The sequence below is a fragment of the Diuraphis noxia genome, unplaced genomic scaffold (assembly GCF_037042655.1).
Source record: "Diuraphis noxia isolate RWA-SAM2 unplaced genomic scaffold, SU_Dnox_SAM2 contig0004, whole genome shotgun sequence".
NCBI lineage: Eukaryota > Metazoa > Arthropoda > Insecta > Hemiptera > Aphididae > Diuraphis > Diuraphis noxia.
Window position 1 is genome coordinate 42,655,958 of NW_028301714.1, and position 16,655 is coordinate 42,672,612.

The 16,655-nt window shown below is 29.1% G+C and overlaps 1 protein-coding gene across 6 annotated transcripts in view; it reads right to left on the reverse strand.

Annotated features, from left to right (window-relative positions):
- Positions 1-638: 638 nt before the first annotated feature.
- Positions 639-16,655, reverse strand: part of LOC107165219 (trafficking kinesin-binding protein milt) — a 35,203-nt gene continuing 19,186 nt past the window's right edge. For 5 of the 6 annotated variants that reach the window (XM_089225860.1, XM_015513364.2, XM_015513361.2 and 2 more), the window contains 10 exons: positions 5,868-5,944; positions 5,430-5,634; positions 4,973-5,286; positions 4,227-4,534; positions 3,985-4,152; positions 3,699-3,915; positions 3,350-3,630; positions 2,980-3,287; positions 2,795-2,910; positions 639-2,728 (listed from right to left, as the gene is read on the reverse strand). In XM_089225860.1, the coding sequence (XP_089081986.1) occupies positions 2,441-2,728; positions 2,795-2,910; positions 2,980-3,287; positions 3,350-3,630; positions 3,699-3,915; positions 3,985-4,152; positions 4,227-4,534; positions 4,973-5,286; positions 5,430-5,634; positions 5,868-5,944 (2,282 nt within the window). In that variant the 3' untranslated portion in view covers positions 639-2,440. Of the gene's footprint in view, positions 2,729-2,794; positions 2,911-2,979; positions 3,288-3,349; positions 3,631-3,698; positions 3,916-3,984; positions 4,153-4,226; positions 4,535-4,972; positions 5,287-5,429; positions 5,635-5,867; positions 5,945-15,352; positions 15,675-16,655 lie in introns of all 6 variants that reach the window. The other variant, XM_015513365.2, reaches the window with a different exon arrangement.

The following is a 16,655-nucleotide window of genomic DNA, read 5'->3' on the forward strand; positions in this document are numbered from 1 at the left end:
AAAGTTTTTCATCCCGCTGCTTTTGTGGATGTTCTTCATATTTTGACATCTTCCAAATTATTATGAAAAAATTTAAACACACGGATACAATATGGCCAATATGGGTGATAATAAAAACGATATTAGTAATAGAAATAAAACTTCAAATGGTTGCGTGATGTACTTCTTTTGCATTGCATAATGATTATAAATAATATGAATAATAATAATACAAAACATATTATACTCTGTTCAAAATAAGAAACGCCTGTGGCGGTCAGCTACTGCGTGGCCGTGGCAGTATAACACAGCTGGGTATACAGATAGTTGACTGGGTGGGATGATAAGCGGGTGTTTCCTGACAGCCGCCCAACGAAAACTGGTCGGCGCCTCTTATTTTGAAAAGAGTATAGGTAACTATAATCACACTATAATAGTGGTTTTGGGTGGTTTGACGAGGGGATAGACTATAAAAAAGTACTTTTGCAATGTATCAGGTTTGAACTGGCGACTGGGCACATCTGTGTGACTATTGCACGTAATCAATTTACCGTGTTCAAAGTATTTTCGTTGTATTTTACAAAAATGTAATAAATTAGATAGACAATAAATGAGTTATGGAAAAAAGGATAATAATTTTAATGAAATATAAAAAACAATTATTGTTTGGCTTCAGTCAACAAATACATCTTTATATTTATTTCAGCTAGTGCTAAAAATAATTTCATTATACAGAATAAATTATTATATCAACTAATACATACAACAATTGATTTTACATGTTAAAAGTGTAACAATTAGCACTTTCTGGACTATTTAAACATATATTTCAAACCTAAATAAAAGAGGATGTCACAGGTTGGAAAAACGTTTTGCCTAACATAACTAATAATAATATAGTAAATGTACAAAATTTGGTTGAATACTAACTCAGTCTCGTCAAAATATTTTTTATTTATATATATAAATATATATATCGAACCCCAGGGCTCCATCACTTAATGAACAACATTCAAAACTAAAAAAAATGTTTAACTTTCTCTTACGCATACAGAAAATGTCTCCATTAGCGTAAGAGAGACATTAACACAAAAATACTTATTTTTCAACTATTACGCCAAAATAATGCGCAATATTATCATAAATAAATAAAAATGTATGTACAATATAATTACGCATAATGCATTCTAATAACAGACACTTGGAGTGAACAGTATAGAAGAATACAATATAAAGAAAAGCACTAAAAACAAAATAATTAGGTTTAATAACTTAAAGCAAACTAAGAGGATGGTTATTTTTAAGACTAATTATGTTAGATTAGTTTTCATTCTTATTTCATTGTCAATAACAATATTGCATTACATATTTTAAAGTAATATTGATCGAATAGTTATTTGATCTTTTAAGTTTAAAAAAATGAAAACTAAACATTGTATAACAAAAAAAAAAAAAAATTTGGTAATAGGATTGTTTGGTAAAAGGAAAATAAACTTAATTATCATAAAATGAATAGTAAAAACTAATCTAAAAACATAAAAACAAATAAAAAATAATAGTTATAAATAACCGCACCAATAATTTCTATTAGGTAGGGATGAAAATAACTTATTACATACGCTAATTGAATTAAAATAATACAATTTTTTTTAAATGATTTTTACTTTAAATGCAATAATAGACAGTTATTGAATAATTTGTGCGACTTAATGAACAATATTTTTAAATATAAATTTAAATAAAATTTGAATGAGAGATTAAATATGTAAATATTGTCAAATTGTATGGAATAATATTTGTCTATTGGCAGAAAAAGAAAAGAAAAATGAGAAATTAAATAATAATTACACTTCAGGTATTAAATTGCCTAAAAGCATAATCATATCTTTAAGTAAAAGATACACAGATTGAAATAATCAATATAACAATGCAGTCTTAAAAGACTTATTTAAATAAGAAATTAAACAATACACATTAATTAATTAAATTATATAGCACCTTAAAGCATCTAAAATATGTTATTTGCATATTATAGGCATGAGTAAAGCATGACTATTAAATGATTAATATACATAACATTTTAATGGTTACTATTTATGTAATAAATAATATACCAAAATACTTTTGCAATTACTGGTTAGTTACCCAATAGAAAAAATTGTCTATCATTTGAAAAAAAATTTAAGTTGTTATTGATACATTTTTAAGAACTAACTAAAGCAATAACTTGTTGAAATTTATAACAAATTTATGGGTTTTTAAGGGAATCATACTTATGATTTTAAAACGAAATAGCCTTTGAAAGTGTTTGATTATTATATATAGTCAATTGAGTAGGATAAACATACCAGCAAATACATTCAATTGCCTCTGATTTCCGCAATAACTTATTAAAAATAAAATTATATATTAACATTGCACCATTGTACATTTAAGGCAAACTAGTTTTAAATATATTCTTTTATAGTAACCCTCCTTTACGAGCAAAAAACATAGAACTGATGAGTGTCCCTCGTGAAGGCTGAGGGTCATTTGCTGAAGAACCTACGGTACCCAAGTCCATACGAAGTCTGGGGCCGCCACTATCACTGCCATTATCTAATTGTTTTAGACGTCGTTGCAATGCACCATTTTCAGGCTTAGGGGGAACACAGTCTCCTATTTCGAATACATGATGACTAGACATATCTGGTGGAACAGTTGGTATATAGTGTTTCATTGTCTCTACAAGTCGTATACCAGCCAATGTCTAAAACATTTAAAAATGTGATAAAATGTTACAATTTGAATAATAATAATAATAATAGCTGTTTACCTTTTTGTCTGGCCTTATGAGTGATTTTGATTTGCGAGACTTGTGGTGTTCAGTACCTTTTTCAGTGCCTGTTAAAGTCTTTCTCAATAATTTGGCACCACTGTGCATCAAATATCCTAAAAAGGAATATAAGAATTTTTTATTTTAATAAAAAATAGATATTTAAAACTGTTAATGAAACTCACCAGGTAATCCAAATGGATGTGAGTAAGGAGAATCTGATGGTGAAGGCGAACGAGAACGATCGGGGGACCCACCAGGCGATCCATATGGGCTGTTACAAGGTGTGGCTGTTGCAGAAAACATAGGTGTTGCTAGGGCAGAAGGTGTAATTGCTCTAATACCCCTTTCATTTAACATGGCTGCTAATCCACAGTTAGTAGAAAATGTTGTAGTTGAATTTCTCCTAGATAACATAGGTGTAGTCTCTCTGGTGGGTACTCGACTATTGGCGCAGCTATTTACTGCAGTTGACATGGCACTACCTCGAACACTGAAAAAATAAAATCAAACAATATAAACTTGTCGCAACAACAATATTAAGTAATTTTTTACCTGGTTGTAACACTTGTACCATCATCTGGATGCATTACCCTGGAATTGGTTAATGTAGTGATGTGAGTGGACATTTGAAACATTTTTCCAGGATGTGTTCTAGGTTCATCTTCTTCAATTTCGTCTAGTCTAAAAGTTTGAGGAAGCCCTGCTATGGGAGCAGTTGAATCACTCTTTTTGATCACGCCTTGAGGTTGTTCTTCCAGAATAGAGCTGAGAGATGGAACAGATTGAGCATTCCACTGTTGTAGCGTAAATGAACCTTGCATGGGCTTAACCAACTGGACCCAATCAAACAAAGTTATAAAAAACAAAATAGATAATAGAGAGTATGAATATTTCAAATTACCTGTAGTTTATTTGGTGTTTTCCAAGTTGTCAAACTTATGCTACCAGTAGACATAATTGAGTCAGGGGTTCTAGTATCAGCTGAGTCATAAGGATCAGCAAACATAAAACCAGATCCTAACGCTGCGCGTCTTGCTTTTATTGATGCTGGTGTTAGACGTTTCAAGGCATTGGCTAAATCCTCAGATCCAGGGGCACCAGGTATACCAGGTTGTTCACTATAACCGTTCACATAAAAATTGATTAATGATATGAGCATAATAAAATAATAAAAATTATAATTTTACACAATAAAAGAATCGGTGTCAGAGAAATCATCACAATCACTATGAGTAGGTGATTCTTCAGTTAGATCGTTGTACGCAGTTTGCCGGGACAAATTTCTAGTGCTTGTTTCCATAGCTGACGTCAACTTCATCATTCCAATAGACTTCTTATAACTACTTGCCCCAGACCTAAATAAAACGATAAAATTAATAAGTATATTGTTTGAGCTGTATTATACTCTTAGTCGCAACAGTTCACTTACATTCGTCCAGTACATATTCCTGAATCCAGACTGAGTTCGGAAAACAATGAACTCTCCAAAGAGCTATGACCATGGCTGTGAAGCCCATTTGAGTTCAAGTATGGTGGAAGAGACGTGAATAGAGGGCCAGCTCGAGCTAGCGGTATGTGTTTATCCCTATATCCTTTAAGTTCGGTTTGACATTCATGAAGCATAGTTAGTGCTTCTTCATATTGTTTTTTCACTTCGACAATTTCAGATGCCAACTCATTTTGCGTGTCCCTTGCCAACATCAACATGGCCATAAGTTCTTCGTTCTCATCATTTTTCTGAAAAATTAAAAAGGTATGATAACACAAATTTGTATATAGGCAAGGCCATACAGAAAATAAATTATGGGGAGGGTTGCTAACTAAAAAAACAAAACATATTTTCAAAAATATTTGAAGTTGTGATGAAAAATATAATTATTCTTGATAAAACACTCAATATTCAATAAAATTGTTCTACTTCTATAAACAAGAAATATTTGACATCATAATATGAACTATTTATTATTATTATGTTATTTAATTAGCCACATAAATCAAGTATTTTTTTGAAAATTGATTTGAACTTTTAAATTATTATTATAAAAGGTAATATAAGATTATTTCAAAAATTCAGTTCCAGTTTAATAAAGATTTGAACAGTTTAGTTTGGGTTTAAACTCAAAAAATCAGGGTATGTGATATCACTAGACTAAAAATACTAAAAATATTGCGTACAATTTTTAAAGACGCCTCAATGCTGGACAATTTTGAGCGTAGGAACTCGCAGTTGTTGTGCAGTGTTACATTTTCTTCCCTGTGTTTGTCTGCTTGTTCCATAATGACGGACAGGTCAGACCTCGTGACACTGAGTTGAGATGCAAAGTCGGACATCAGTTGTGCTTCTTTGGCTTCTACCTCGTCGGTTTCCATTGCAAGTCTGTTTGCCTCACCCCGCAAGCTACGGTTTTCGTCCTCCAGATTTTTGAGCCGTGTTTGCAAATAACCGACACTGACGCCGTAATATTTTTCGTTTTCAACTGCATCATCATCTAACGAACAAACAATGACAGAAATCCATTATCAATACTATAAAAATTCAAATTCTTAGACGTAGGCGAGAGGTATTTTTGAAAATTAATGGTCTTCAAAATATCATCAAACGGCTGTCATTTCAATTTCAAACTATACTCACTCGCTTCGTAGCCAGTTTCATCGGCATCGTTACTGAGTATTTTGATGAGGTCGTTTTTTTTTTGCAGCTCGTACGAAGCCTGTGTGTAACGCTCATTGACAGTCTTCAACTCTGTCTCAAGCAATCCCACCCTGGCTTCGAGCGTCTGGTTGCCGGTTAAAAGTTCTTTGCCAATGCGCGCCGTTAGCTCCAAATCTTTTTCTTTCTGTTTGATTAAAATAAAAAATAAAATTACAAAATGGTAAGGTTTAAATCACGATTCATAAATTGGAAAAACACAATTTGTTTTCATTATTATTATTATTATTATTATTATATATTATGAAATCAATGATACAACAGAAGCGATTTAATTTGCTTTGAATAAAAGCAAAATAAAAAAAATAAAAATAAAAACAATACCAATAATAATGCATAGTATTATAAAAGTCTACTCACTTCGGCTAATAGTTGGGTTACTGCTTCGATATCATTATAGGTTTTTGTCATTTGGCTTACACGGTTGCTGCATAGGACTGAAACACATAATATCACAATAGCGTATTATATAATATGATATAAAACGGACATTAATCAAAATATTTGTATAAACTAAAGACAGTTCAACGTTGCCGATACGTTGATAAGCGCTCGCATTGCCATATTATATTGCCGCACGTTACGCAACTGATATTAATAAAAGAGGGTGATGCTCGAGAGTGGAATAGGGTGGTGGTTAAAGGGAAGTAGATACGTTTATTGATCCGCGTGCGCCGTCGCCTCCGCGTGCGTCTGTACACCCGGAGTCTGTTTATTTTTTGAAACTGCATTTTCAATCTGTACAAGATTATGCTTGCAACGTAATAAACAAACTCGTTACGACAGCAATTATTGGTGTAACCTAAATGTTAAATTCACCTTGTATAATCTACAAAATCTCATCAGCAGAAATTTATTGGTACATTTTTACTTTGTCTATTCGCCAAATTTCAAAAGTGTTTAAAACAATCTCCACATTTTGAACATCACGATGTGTTCAAAAAGGTCACAATTTATATTTCATAATTAAAGAACGTTTTACCTACATGGCTACATACGTTCAAATTACAATTACAATAGTTTCATCAAACGGGAGCCATTATTAACGTAATTCATATAATCATAAGATACCTACGTTTTTTAATACAACAACATAGCAGTAGAATATAATATATAGGTACCAACTACATACAAAATGTCATAACTACAAAATTAAACAATTATATGCCAAAACAATAGAAATAATTACAAAGGTTTGTTATTCGTGTTCTCCATACGACAAAGAAAATAAGAAATGATAACAATTCATAATTATATTAAGTCCATAATGGCATAATGTCTATATAATATATGAATTAATGAGTATAATATACGTGTCGCGTTTTTCCGAGGTTAAAATATAAATTATTATAATAAATATAAAATATGATAAAATAATAACTATAAAAATATAGAAATACTATGAAATGAAGAACGTATTATCAGAAACCTTATACATAATATAGTAAACTGATACATTTTATAAATGCACTCCACTATTGACACTATATGCGTAAGAAATTAATAACAATTTGAATAGATTAAAATTTTATAACAAAATGCGTGTGAAAAATAAATCGGATTTGAGTTTAAGTTCAATTTTGTACCACTGTACCAGTGATGGTAGTATGAATGTTTGAGTATTGATATCAAATGTATTTTTATACATAATTTTTTTATGAAGTAATAATAGAAATTATTTTAGGTCATCGATTTAAAAGTATTTACCTATAACTATAAAAATGTGTTTAAATATAATTTAGAATGCCTATAAGTGAATACATCTATTAAATGAAAAAATAACGTAATGAATAGGTAGGTCATATAGGTATTAATTATGGTGATTAAAAGAAGAATTTAATAATATTATTGTCATTATAATAATAAATAATTAATATATAAATATTAAATTAAACAATTCGTGGAGTACAAATTTAAACAAATCGAGAATCCAAGGTTGTAAATATATATAGGTTAGGTTAACCTGGCATACGATATACACGAATGGACATTATGTATGAGTGTATTTCCTGATTTAAAACAATAGTTTTGAAGATTATTGTACATTAATACAATAATATATTATATACATTGTAAGGTGTATATAGCATATAATAGAAAGCATGAGAAGTTCTTTATGAATACATTGAAATGAAAGAAATGTTATAAATTCATGTAAGGTGTAATACTATAATAAAAGTAGTAGTAATTGTAATGGAATAAAATAATAATCAAAGAACATAAAATAACAATCGAAAGGTCGAAACATAATATGAATAATTGTGGTTGTACTACTGCAGTTAACGTATATATTAGAACGTTATGGATTCGTTTTGAAATTACCCACAGCTAGGTAATTATGGTATGGTACGTTTCAAGCACACAAGCAATCGCTATAGGCTTTTTAAAATGATTTACCAGGAGATTGTGTAAAAAAAAATCAGTATAACATTTTAATGTATATATTTAGAAATAACCTAAATTAACGGATAAACTATCGCCTAGGCACTAGGATAATATAGATAATAGATAATATATTAATTCGTACACGTATAGTACACGTATACGAGTAGTAGCAGTTGTAGAGATGTCGAATTAATTATAAAAAAAAAATATAAACTTAATCGGTTATACAATAGGTTATACATTAAATTTTGTGGTACATTAACAAAGCTACGCAATGATGTAATATGTAAATCACAAAAATTATGAAAGGAACACAAGCAACAGACATTAACAGTAACAATTTTTAGTTTTTGACATTAAATATATACTTAATGTAAGAAAACTAAAAATACCCTTTTATATAGCTACTTGGCTATTTTGGTAAGTGTGTAAAAAAAAGTAAAAAAAAAAAAAATACCAAAAACATTTAAAATAAACTCCATATATTAATATATAATCTCAAATTAAAATGTGAAATAATATAATTATTAAATATGAAAGTTGTGAAATGCTGAAGGGAAAATGAAGCCTTTATTCAATACACGTATTATTTCATAAGTAATTAACTGCGTATTATCCTAAACTGGCTAGCAGTAGTAGTCGGTAAGTGACTACAGCCGACACTATTTCAGCGTATTACCTATACAATACATACAAGATCATACACACGGAACATTTTTAACGTTTAATTTATAATTTAATTTGAAAATGTAATTTTGTAATGACTTAAAATTATGTAAAAAAAATACTTAAAAAACCTTAATAGTTTTTGAAATAATGAATATATTTTGTTAAAATAATTAGACTATATAGATCCCCTACCCTATCATGAGGTTTTTGAACTTTTTTAGTGAAAAGTATATTTTGTTATGTCGGTTATTTTTATGAACTAGAATAATTGAATTACGTAATTTATAATAATAACAGACATTAAAATACATACATATTAGTTGTTCTTACAACCTGTGAGTACTCCTAATTTGTTTAATACATTTATTTATGCATAAAATACGAAATTGCATTATAAATGAGTTAGAGGCGAAAGTAAATGTAATGTATATTATGTGGGTATAATTGATGACATTTAACCAATTTAGTTATTCAAAATTTAAATTGGAGTACGTAGGTAATTAAATCATTTTTAATAACTCACGAGTTAATTATAACTTAAGACTTAATAATTACTATAAAAAAACGTTCTATAAACTAGAAAGACAATCATTTAGAAACTCAACTGACTATTCGATAATTTTGACGATCCATTCAATAATTGGTAGGTATATAATTATATCTTTCTGACATAAAATATGACAAATTAAGAGAGAAGGATAAGTTTTGAACTTTTGTGGGCAAACTTCAGCTTAAAAAATTCATCAAAGATTAAATTAGAAATAGTAGGTATAAGATATTAAGATAATTTAAATACAGTAGTTGACAATTGTTTTGAACTGTACAAGTCGACAGTCGAATTACCCAAGAGTAGAATGTGAACATCAATAATTCTGTACAGATTGTTAAAAAAATGGGAGAAACCAGAAGCCTCATCACATCTTTGTGTTTGAAACTGTACACGCACGTATGTACGTCACATAACACATAAGTGACAACCCGCAATAATGAACGAGATAAATTGCTTATTTTATGCCGTATAGAAGTTATTATTCAGAAGACTAGAAGAGCGTTAGTTTTGTCGTCTTGTCATTGAGTTTAGTATATTGTAATATACACGTAAATACGTTATTTAATATTCGATATGCTATGTATAAAAATTTTTTAGAGAGTATGAGGATTCAAAAAGTATATGGTAACAGGTAAATTATAAAAATAATACCTTGAGTTATAATATATGGTACAAAGAACAGAACTTGTTAGTAATAATGGTTATAAGGATATATATAGTGTATTTTCATTCCACAAGAGTACAAGACAAATTTTTCATAAATGAGAAATTTGAAACAAATCTCAAAATGATAAAAATGTAATTTTGAATCTAAATACCTATATAACTTCAATAACAATTGGTCTTAAATCTACGTATGGTTTTTCTAGGATTAGGTCAAATAATGTACCACATTAAAAATTCTAATTATTAATTCCTACTCTGCTACTCCTAAATTAAAAATTAACAAATGTATAATATTGTCATAGTTTATTTATAATTCATAATGTTTATACTTTATTATAAATAATTAAAAGATAATTTCAGATGTATAATAAATATTTACACACATACTACGCATATTATGTATTTTTTGTATATTGTATATATAGGGTGATTCTTTTATCAAACAAAACTCATTATTTCAAAAACTATCGACTTTTTCAAATTTTTTTTTTTCAAAATTTTAGAACCATATTGTTCTAGAACTATATATTTTTTTAAATATTTTCACCCTTGTATTTATCAGGTTTATTTATCAACTTTTGATTTTCAAATGACAACCAATACTTATAATTTCATAAACTAAAAAGGCTATTTTTTCAATGAATTTTCACTTTTCGCTAATCTGTTTAAAAGATATAGCCTCCCAAAGTTGGGTGATTTTGAGTGGTGTTTGTGTGTTATAAGTGTATGTTAGGTGGTATTTACACACAAACACCATGTAAGTGTTATTTGATAAAATAATCACCCTGTATATATACATATTAATGATACGGTGAATAATAATAAATATTACATGCAACAAATAATATTTTATCTGTCTTATTATATTGTATAAATGTACCTACTATACCTAATAGTTACCATCTAAAATAATAACTATTATACTAATTGCTAAATTCATTTTTGTTTACAAAAGAAAGTGCTTTTTATTGACTTATAATTAAAAACAGTAGGTAATATAGTATTAAATCGATATTTGTTAGATATATCACTATCACTACACAAATATTCAACATTAAGTTTTTTTAACTTATTGGATATATTACCTAACAAGTCTGAGTGACACTTAATTAAAAATACTATTAATATATTAATAATTAAAATAAATGATGACACGTACAATATACATAGTTCATCAATTTTGTTTGTTTAAAAACTATTTTTTACGGTATTACATATATAATAATATATTTAATAATCAATGAAGATGAATTTTTTCAAACGCATTTGTATCTATTGCGTTTTTAGCGTGGAAACCAACGAAATGAGATTTTTAATTACTAATTAGTTCTGATATAAGTACATAGAATCTAAGATATTACTATAGAGCATTAACGATGAAGAACATTCTGCGGTTTTTGACCATATCAATATCAACCTATATAACAGTGTTGAAAACAATGCACGCAGACAATCTGTAAAGATATACGCAATATTTTAATATAAGTACGTGGCATATAGTTAAACGTGCGGCTAACGACGGTACGTCGGTGTACCTAACATCGGTTTCCGTAGTAATCATTATAATATTATAGAAATACTAATACGAAAATATTGCGTAGGAATTCAGATTAAATAGGTATGTGTACCGTTGCATAATATATGTAGCGAAACTGTTCAGCTACGACTATTTAAGTCGCAATAAGCGGTTTTGGCTTGTAGACTTTAAATATTTTTTTCTTTTTGAAACAAAAGAACCACTTATGATTTATAAACTTCCTGTAATGGAAATGGATATTAGCCGGTATAATTACACTAACAAATCTTATATCATCACATATATCAAGAGTATACATATAAGACTGCATTGTACCAGTATTGCTCCGGGCACAAAAAGTAAAAGCTCCAGAGATGTTGAAAGAATTAAATCGTGCGTAAACGCGCGAAAGTGGTATTCGAATGCCGAAACGCAAACGATTGTTCAAAAGAACAAAATTGAAACGTAGTTTTATCATTCGCAGATGATCATATTATTAACATTAAACTGACGAATTTGACGATGATAATAATAACAATAATAATAATAATAAAAACAAGTAATAACCCTCTACCGAGAATGGCTTCGTGAACAATTTTTTTCATCACAAATCACAATGAAAACGAGCCACGATCGGATCGGGTGAAAGGCTTTTTGTCTCGCGGGTTGCTACCGTTCCGAAATAATTATCGAAAATGCATTCTCACTAATGCTGGCAGCATGGAATATTATTTTCATACACAAATTATCAAACGAAAATATTGATTTCTGATCATTGCAAAACCGAAATGATGAAATCATCGCTAAATGTTCATAATAAATAATAAAGTGTGGTAAAGATAAAACTCCCACGCACATACAGTTCAGTTCAATGGTATTGGTCACTATTTTTAAATATGCAAAAAAAAAATACGTGGCTCTATACCAAACCATAAATATGGTTTGTACTTTTTTATGTAAATTTCAATAAACTAGAATATTAGATCAAACTCGAACACTATATTATATTAGTAAAACGTGGGAAAGACTTTTTTTTTAATATCATATATTAAATTTAGGTTTGATTACACGTAAAACTACACCTATACAGCTGATAGAAATAAACTTAAAATTTGAACAGTGCCGCGATAGTTTTTTGGCAGTATCACACCAATTACAGCAATAGGTGCAGCATATATTATATACCTGCATGCCTAAACGTTAAGTATATTATACGTTATTATAGATTTAAGATGTATAGACTATAATACATTAAGAAAAAAAGAATAAATAACAAGTTTTTTAAGCATGATTATGTTAGAAAAATTTTCTATCAAACAGGATTACATGTTCAGTGGTGTGTATAATTCAACTAATAAGAGAATGTGGCCAATAATATAAATAAAATGTGAACAATTAGTAACAGCTATAAAGGGTGCTGAATTAGGGTGTATTATAATTGAAGATACACAAATAAAGTGGATAAAAACAAAAATTGGTTTATTTTTAGTAGGTGATATAAGCAAAAGTTAAAACAGACATTAAATTGAAAAAAAAAATAATAAAAACAAAAATATTGCACTATATTAAAAAAAAAAAAAATAATAATAACCTACATAATATATTATGGTACATTTTCAGATTTCAGTGATATAATTACTCTATTCTTGCAAGCTGTTCTTTGAATAACACACATATTATTTATTTAAATTATTGGTTTTATAATATGTCTTTTACTACGAGCAATAGCATCGACGATGAAATTGATGCATGCGGATTCAGCTATATCAATTAGAGCAGCAATTTTAAGCTCTTTTGGTTAACGCATACAATTAAACATCTCAAATTATCGTGGCACACTCAACACACGTAATGGAATAAAGTACTGTTTTCAATATTTTTACCAGCATAATTACAAATAACAGACATTTTCGAGGCTATAGTGTACTGTGCCGCGGCACACCGGTTGAAAACCACTGAATAAGAGGATAGTGTCCGTTAGCAAATTGAATATAATTATTACCTATTTTTGGAGTCAAAAACATTCCAAAATAATCTGGAAAGACCAAAAAAATTAAAGAAGAACAGGAACGTCAGGAACATTTATTTAACTACAGTTTTTGACGAAATTGATTCTGTTTTATTTGTTGTAATCTAAAAAATAGCTATAGATTTATAGGTACTTGAAATATAACCAAATATTTATATTTGCATTTCCTTGAATTAGTAGATATGATATTCTATTTTTTTTTCAAATTACAGAACTTGAAAATTAAATACAAGGTTTTTCATAAAAAGTTTTTACAACAGTTAAAAATATCCAAAATAAAATTTAGTTAAATTTATTTGAAATTCACCAACATCACAAAAATGTCTAAGTAGTTTGTATTTAAAAAATGTATACAGTTTTGTTTAATTTTTAAATCATAAGCTTGAAAATTTATTACAAAATTCCTCATGACTTGTTCTTTATGGATTAAAAAAATATTTGACATAAAACTGGATTAATATATTGTATTGGTGTTAATATGTTTTTTTTAAAAATTTGAATTAGACGATCTAAACAAATTAAGTACAATAAGCGTAAATGATATAAAAGTATATACAGACATTGAAAATTATAATTGGAGAAGTCACCCATTGACGACCGAATGGGAGTGTTTAAAATTAAAATGTGGAAGAAATTGAATAATATTCAAACGTAAATATTAGCAATTTCAGCTTAAGCGGTTATTGTTAAAATTAAAAAAATATCAATCGTAAAAACTTGAAACATTCTATGTTTTTAGTTATAGACAAAAGTTATAATTTCCTATACACCAATGAAATTCTCGGAGTATTCATATTTCATACTATTAAGTAGTATTAACTATAATATAATTATTAATATACAATATGTATGATGATTTGGCAAAATGTATAGTTCAACTTACAGTAATACTAATGAACAATTAATTGATTATAGTAATAAAAACAAATTATAAAATGTCCTTAGAAATAGACTTTCATTGTTTAGTCATTTTTGTATGTAATCAATCAATAATAATAATCATTTACTACTGAATTAAAATCAAACACACTTATAACAGTGACCTATTAGGTAAATTCAATCCTGTAGATACTATACAGCAAAGTTCCCCGGGTTTTGCATATGGCTCATAATTATATAGAAATATAGTGGTTTGTTTAATTTAACGAAACTTAAATGTCGCACATTTCCTTAAAACTACTCAATGACCAACATTTTATACTGCAATAGAAGTTTTTTTATCATTTTTTTTTAATAAAAATAACTGCAAGGATATAATTATCTATTATAAAAACATAATTATAAAAATCCGCAGCAGAAAGTTTTTCAGAAGAAGTTCAATGTAACCATTACTGTTATTGGTTATTAGTTATTATAAACTTTATCCCTATACAGTTAGGTCGTAATATAGGCTTGCACCGCAAACGCAGTTTTAAAATTGCACAGTTGACTAAACAGTTAATACACGTACTTTATTATAAGGTATGTGAATGTATAATTTTTCCATAATAGTCAGTTATTACCTATTATTAACATCAATCGCAATTATAGGCAGTAATCTTCATTATTATTAATATCAATCACAATTAGACTTTATAATTAATTTAACTAATTGATACTAGTGTTTTGACCTCGTATAACAAAAAATAATAATAACAAATAAATTAATGAAATATTATTTTAAATTAAGTATTAATAACCTTAATATTATCTACTATGAATAGATATATTTCGATTTGTTGGAGGTTGATGAACGTGCGCATACGATAACTGAATTAGTATAGTTATATACCCACAGGCTGCAGTACACGGGGTTTAACACATACACAACAATATGTAATAATTAATAAATAATACGTCCTCAGCATTTATCACCAACGCCCGTCAAAATAATTTTAAAACATACGCAAACAATATCATCATGACACAATGATGCCGGTAGATCCTTAGTACAATATAATATAAAGGTAACAATAGACACGTGGTTATTCAGTCAAATCCACCTAATATTATTTAAAAAATTATTTTTCAAAGAACAGCATATCATGTACCTTCGACGAGCAACTGTTCGTCGTCGTCCAGGACTGAGCGACGTGGCGGTTGAGGCGTATCGCGCCGTCCAAAGTGTAACCATCGGGCCAGCGGCCGGTCGTCGTCATCGCTACTGCAGCAAAACTCGTCGTCGTACTCCAAACACTCGACTGAGTCACTTTCAATTTGGCCCTCCACGATAGACCGGTTTTACGGATGACCGACGGCACCTGGGCCGAAAGCACCACTGATGGGCGACTGCAGTGGCAGAGACGACTAAAGACAGACTACGGCACACCATCACACAGGACAGATGAAGTCGTGTGCAAGAACGCGGTCGACCTATACCGTTATTAATTTTGAGTAATGGCACAATTGAAAGATCACGGGCACAATAAAATAATAATATTTTTGAAAAGCTCAGTCAAAAAATGAAGAAGAAACATAGTCTGATGATGACATAACATAATATATATAAGCGTTTTAAAGGCGATTCTATAGGGTTTAAAGAAGATATCAGATAGCGAGCGATGCTAGTATAGTGATCGATATATAGAGTAAGTATGTAAGTATTTAAATTATTCCAAAAACAAATGATGAAAGCTCATTGATAGAATATGTATAATGTATATGGAGCAATCTTAACTTTCTTAAGGTAGGTTATAAGATGAATTACACGAAACGCCTACAATTATAATCATAATTTCACGAACACAACACACTGAACTGCATAACCACGTGTATGACAATACAAGAAATCATTACGGATTTGGGTATAAACTAAAAAAAACGTGTCAATTCACCGGGGTCACCGCTTTAATTAAACCCTGCTGCCGAAAGTGGATTTTTTAAGTTCATGAAGTATGCACGGTCTACGGTTAATTTTTGCTTTCAAACCTATATTTAACCTATAAAATTGTGTGGTTCAATTAACTAGAGATGATAATAATTTTAAGAATATTAGAAGCCAACAACTGACTAATTCACCTACACTTACAAGACAACACTACGGGCGTTTAATTGCATTACGGATTACTGCACTAAAGATACCCTATGCATGAGAATATAATACTGAACTAGACGATGGCTTTGGGTCACAGCATTCGAATATTATTAATATAAGGCTAAATTATAACAAGAAATTATAAAGAATAACTCGAGCGTTTAATTTAATAAGCGTAAAATTGACGTTTGAAACGTCTCTATTATCGTGTCCTTGTAACAATAGTAGAAAAAACAACGCCCTTGAAGGAAAAACAGGAAAACTTTTTTTCAATCTAAATCTTTATTGATATATCACCACACAAGGTTTTACACTATACA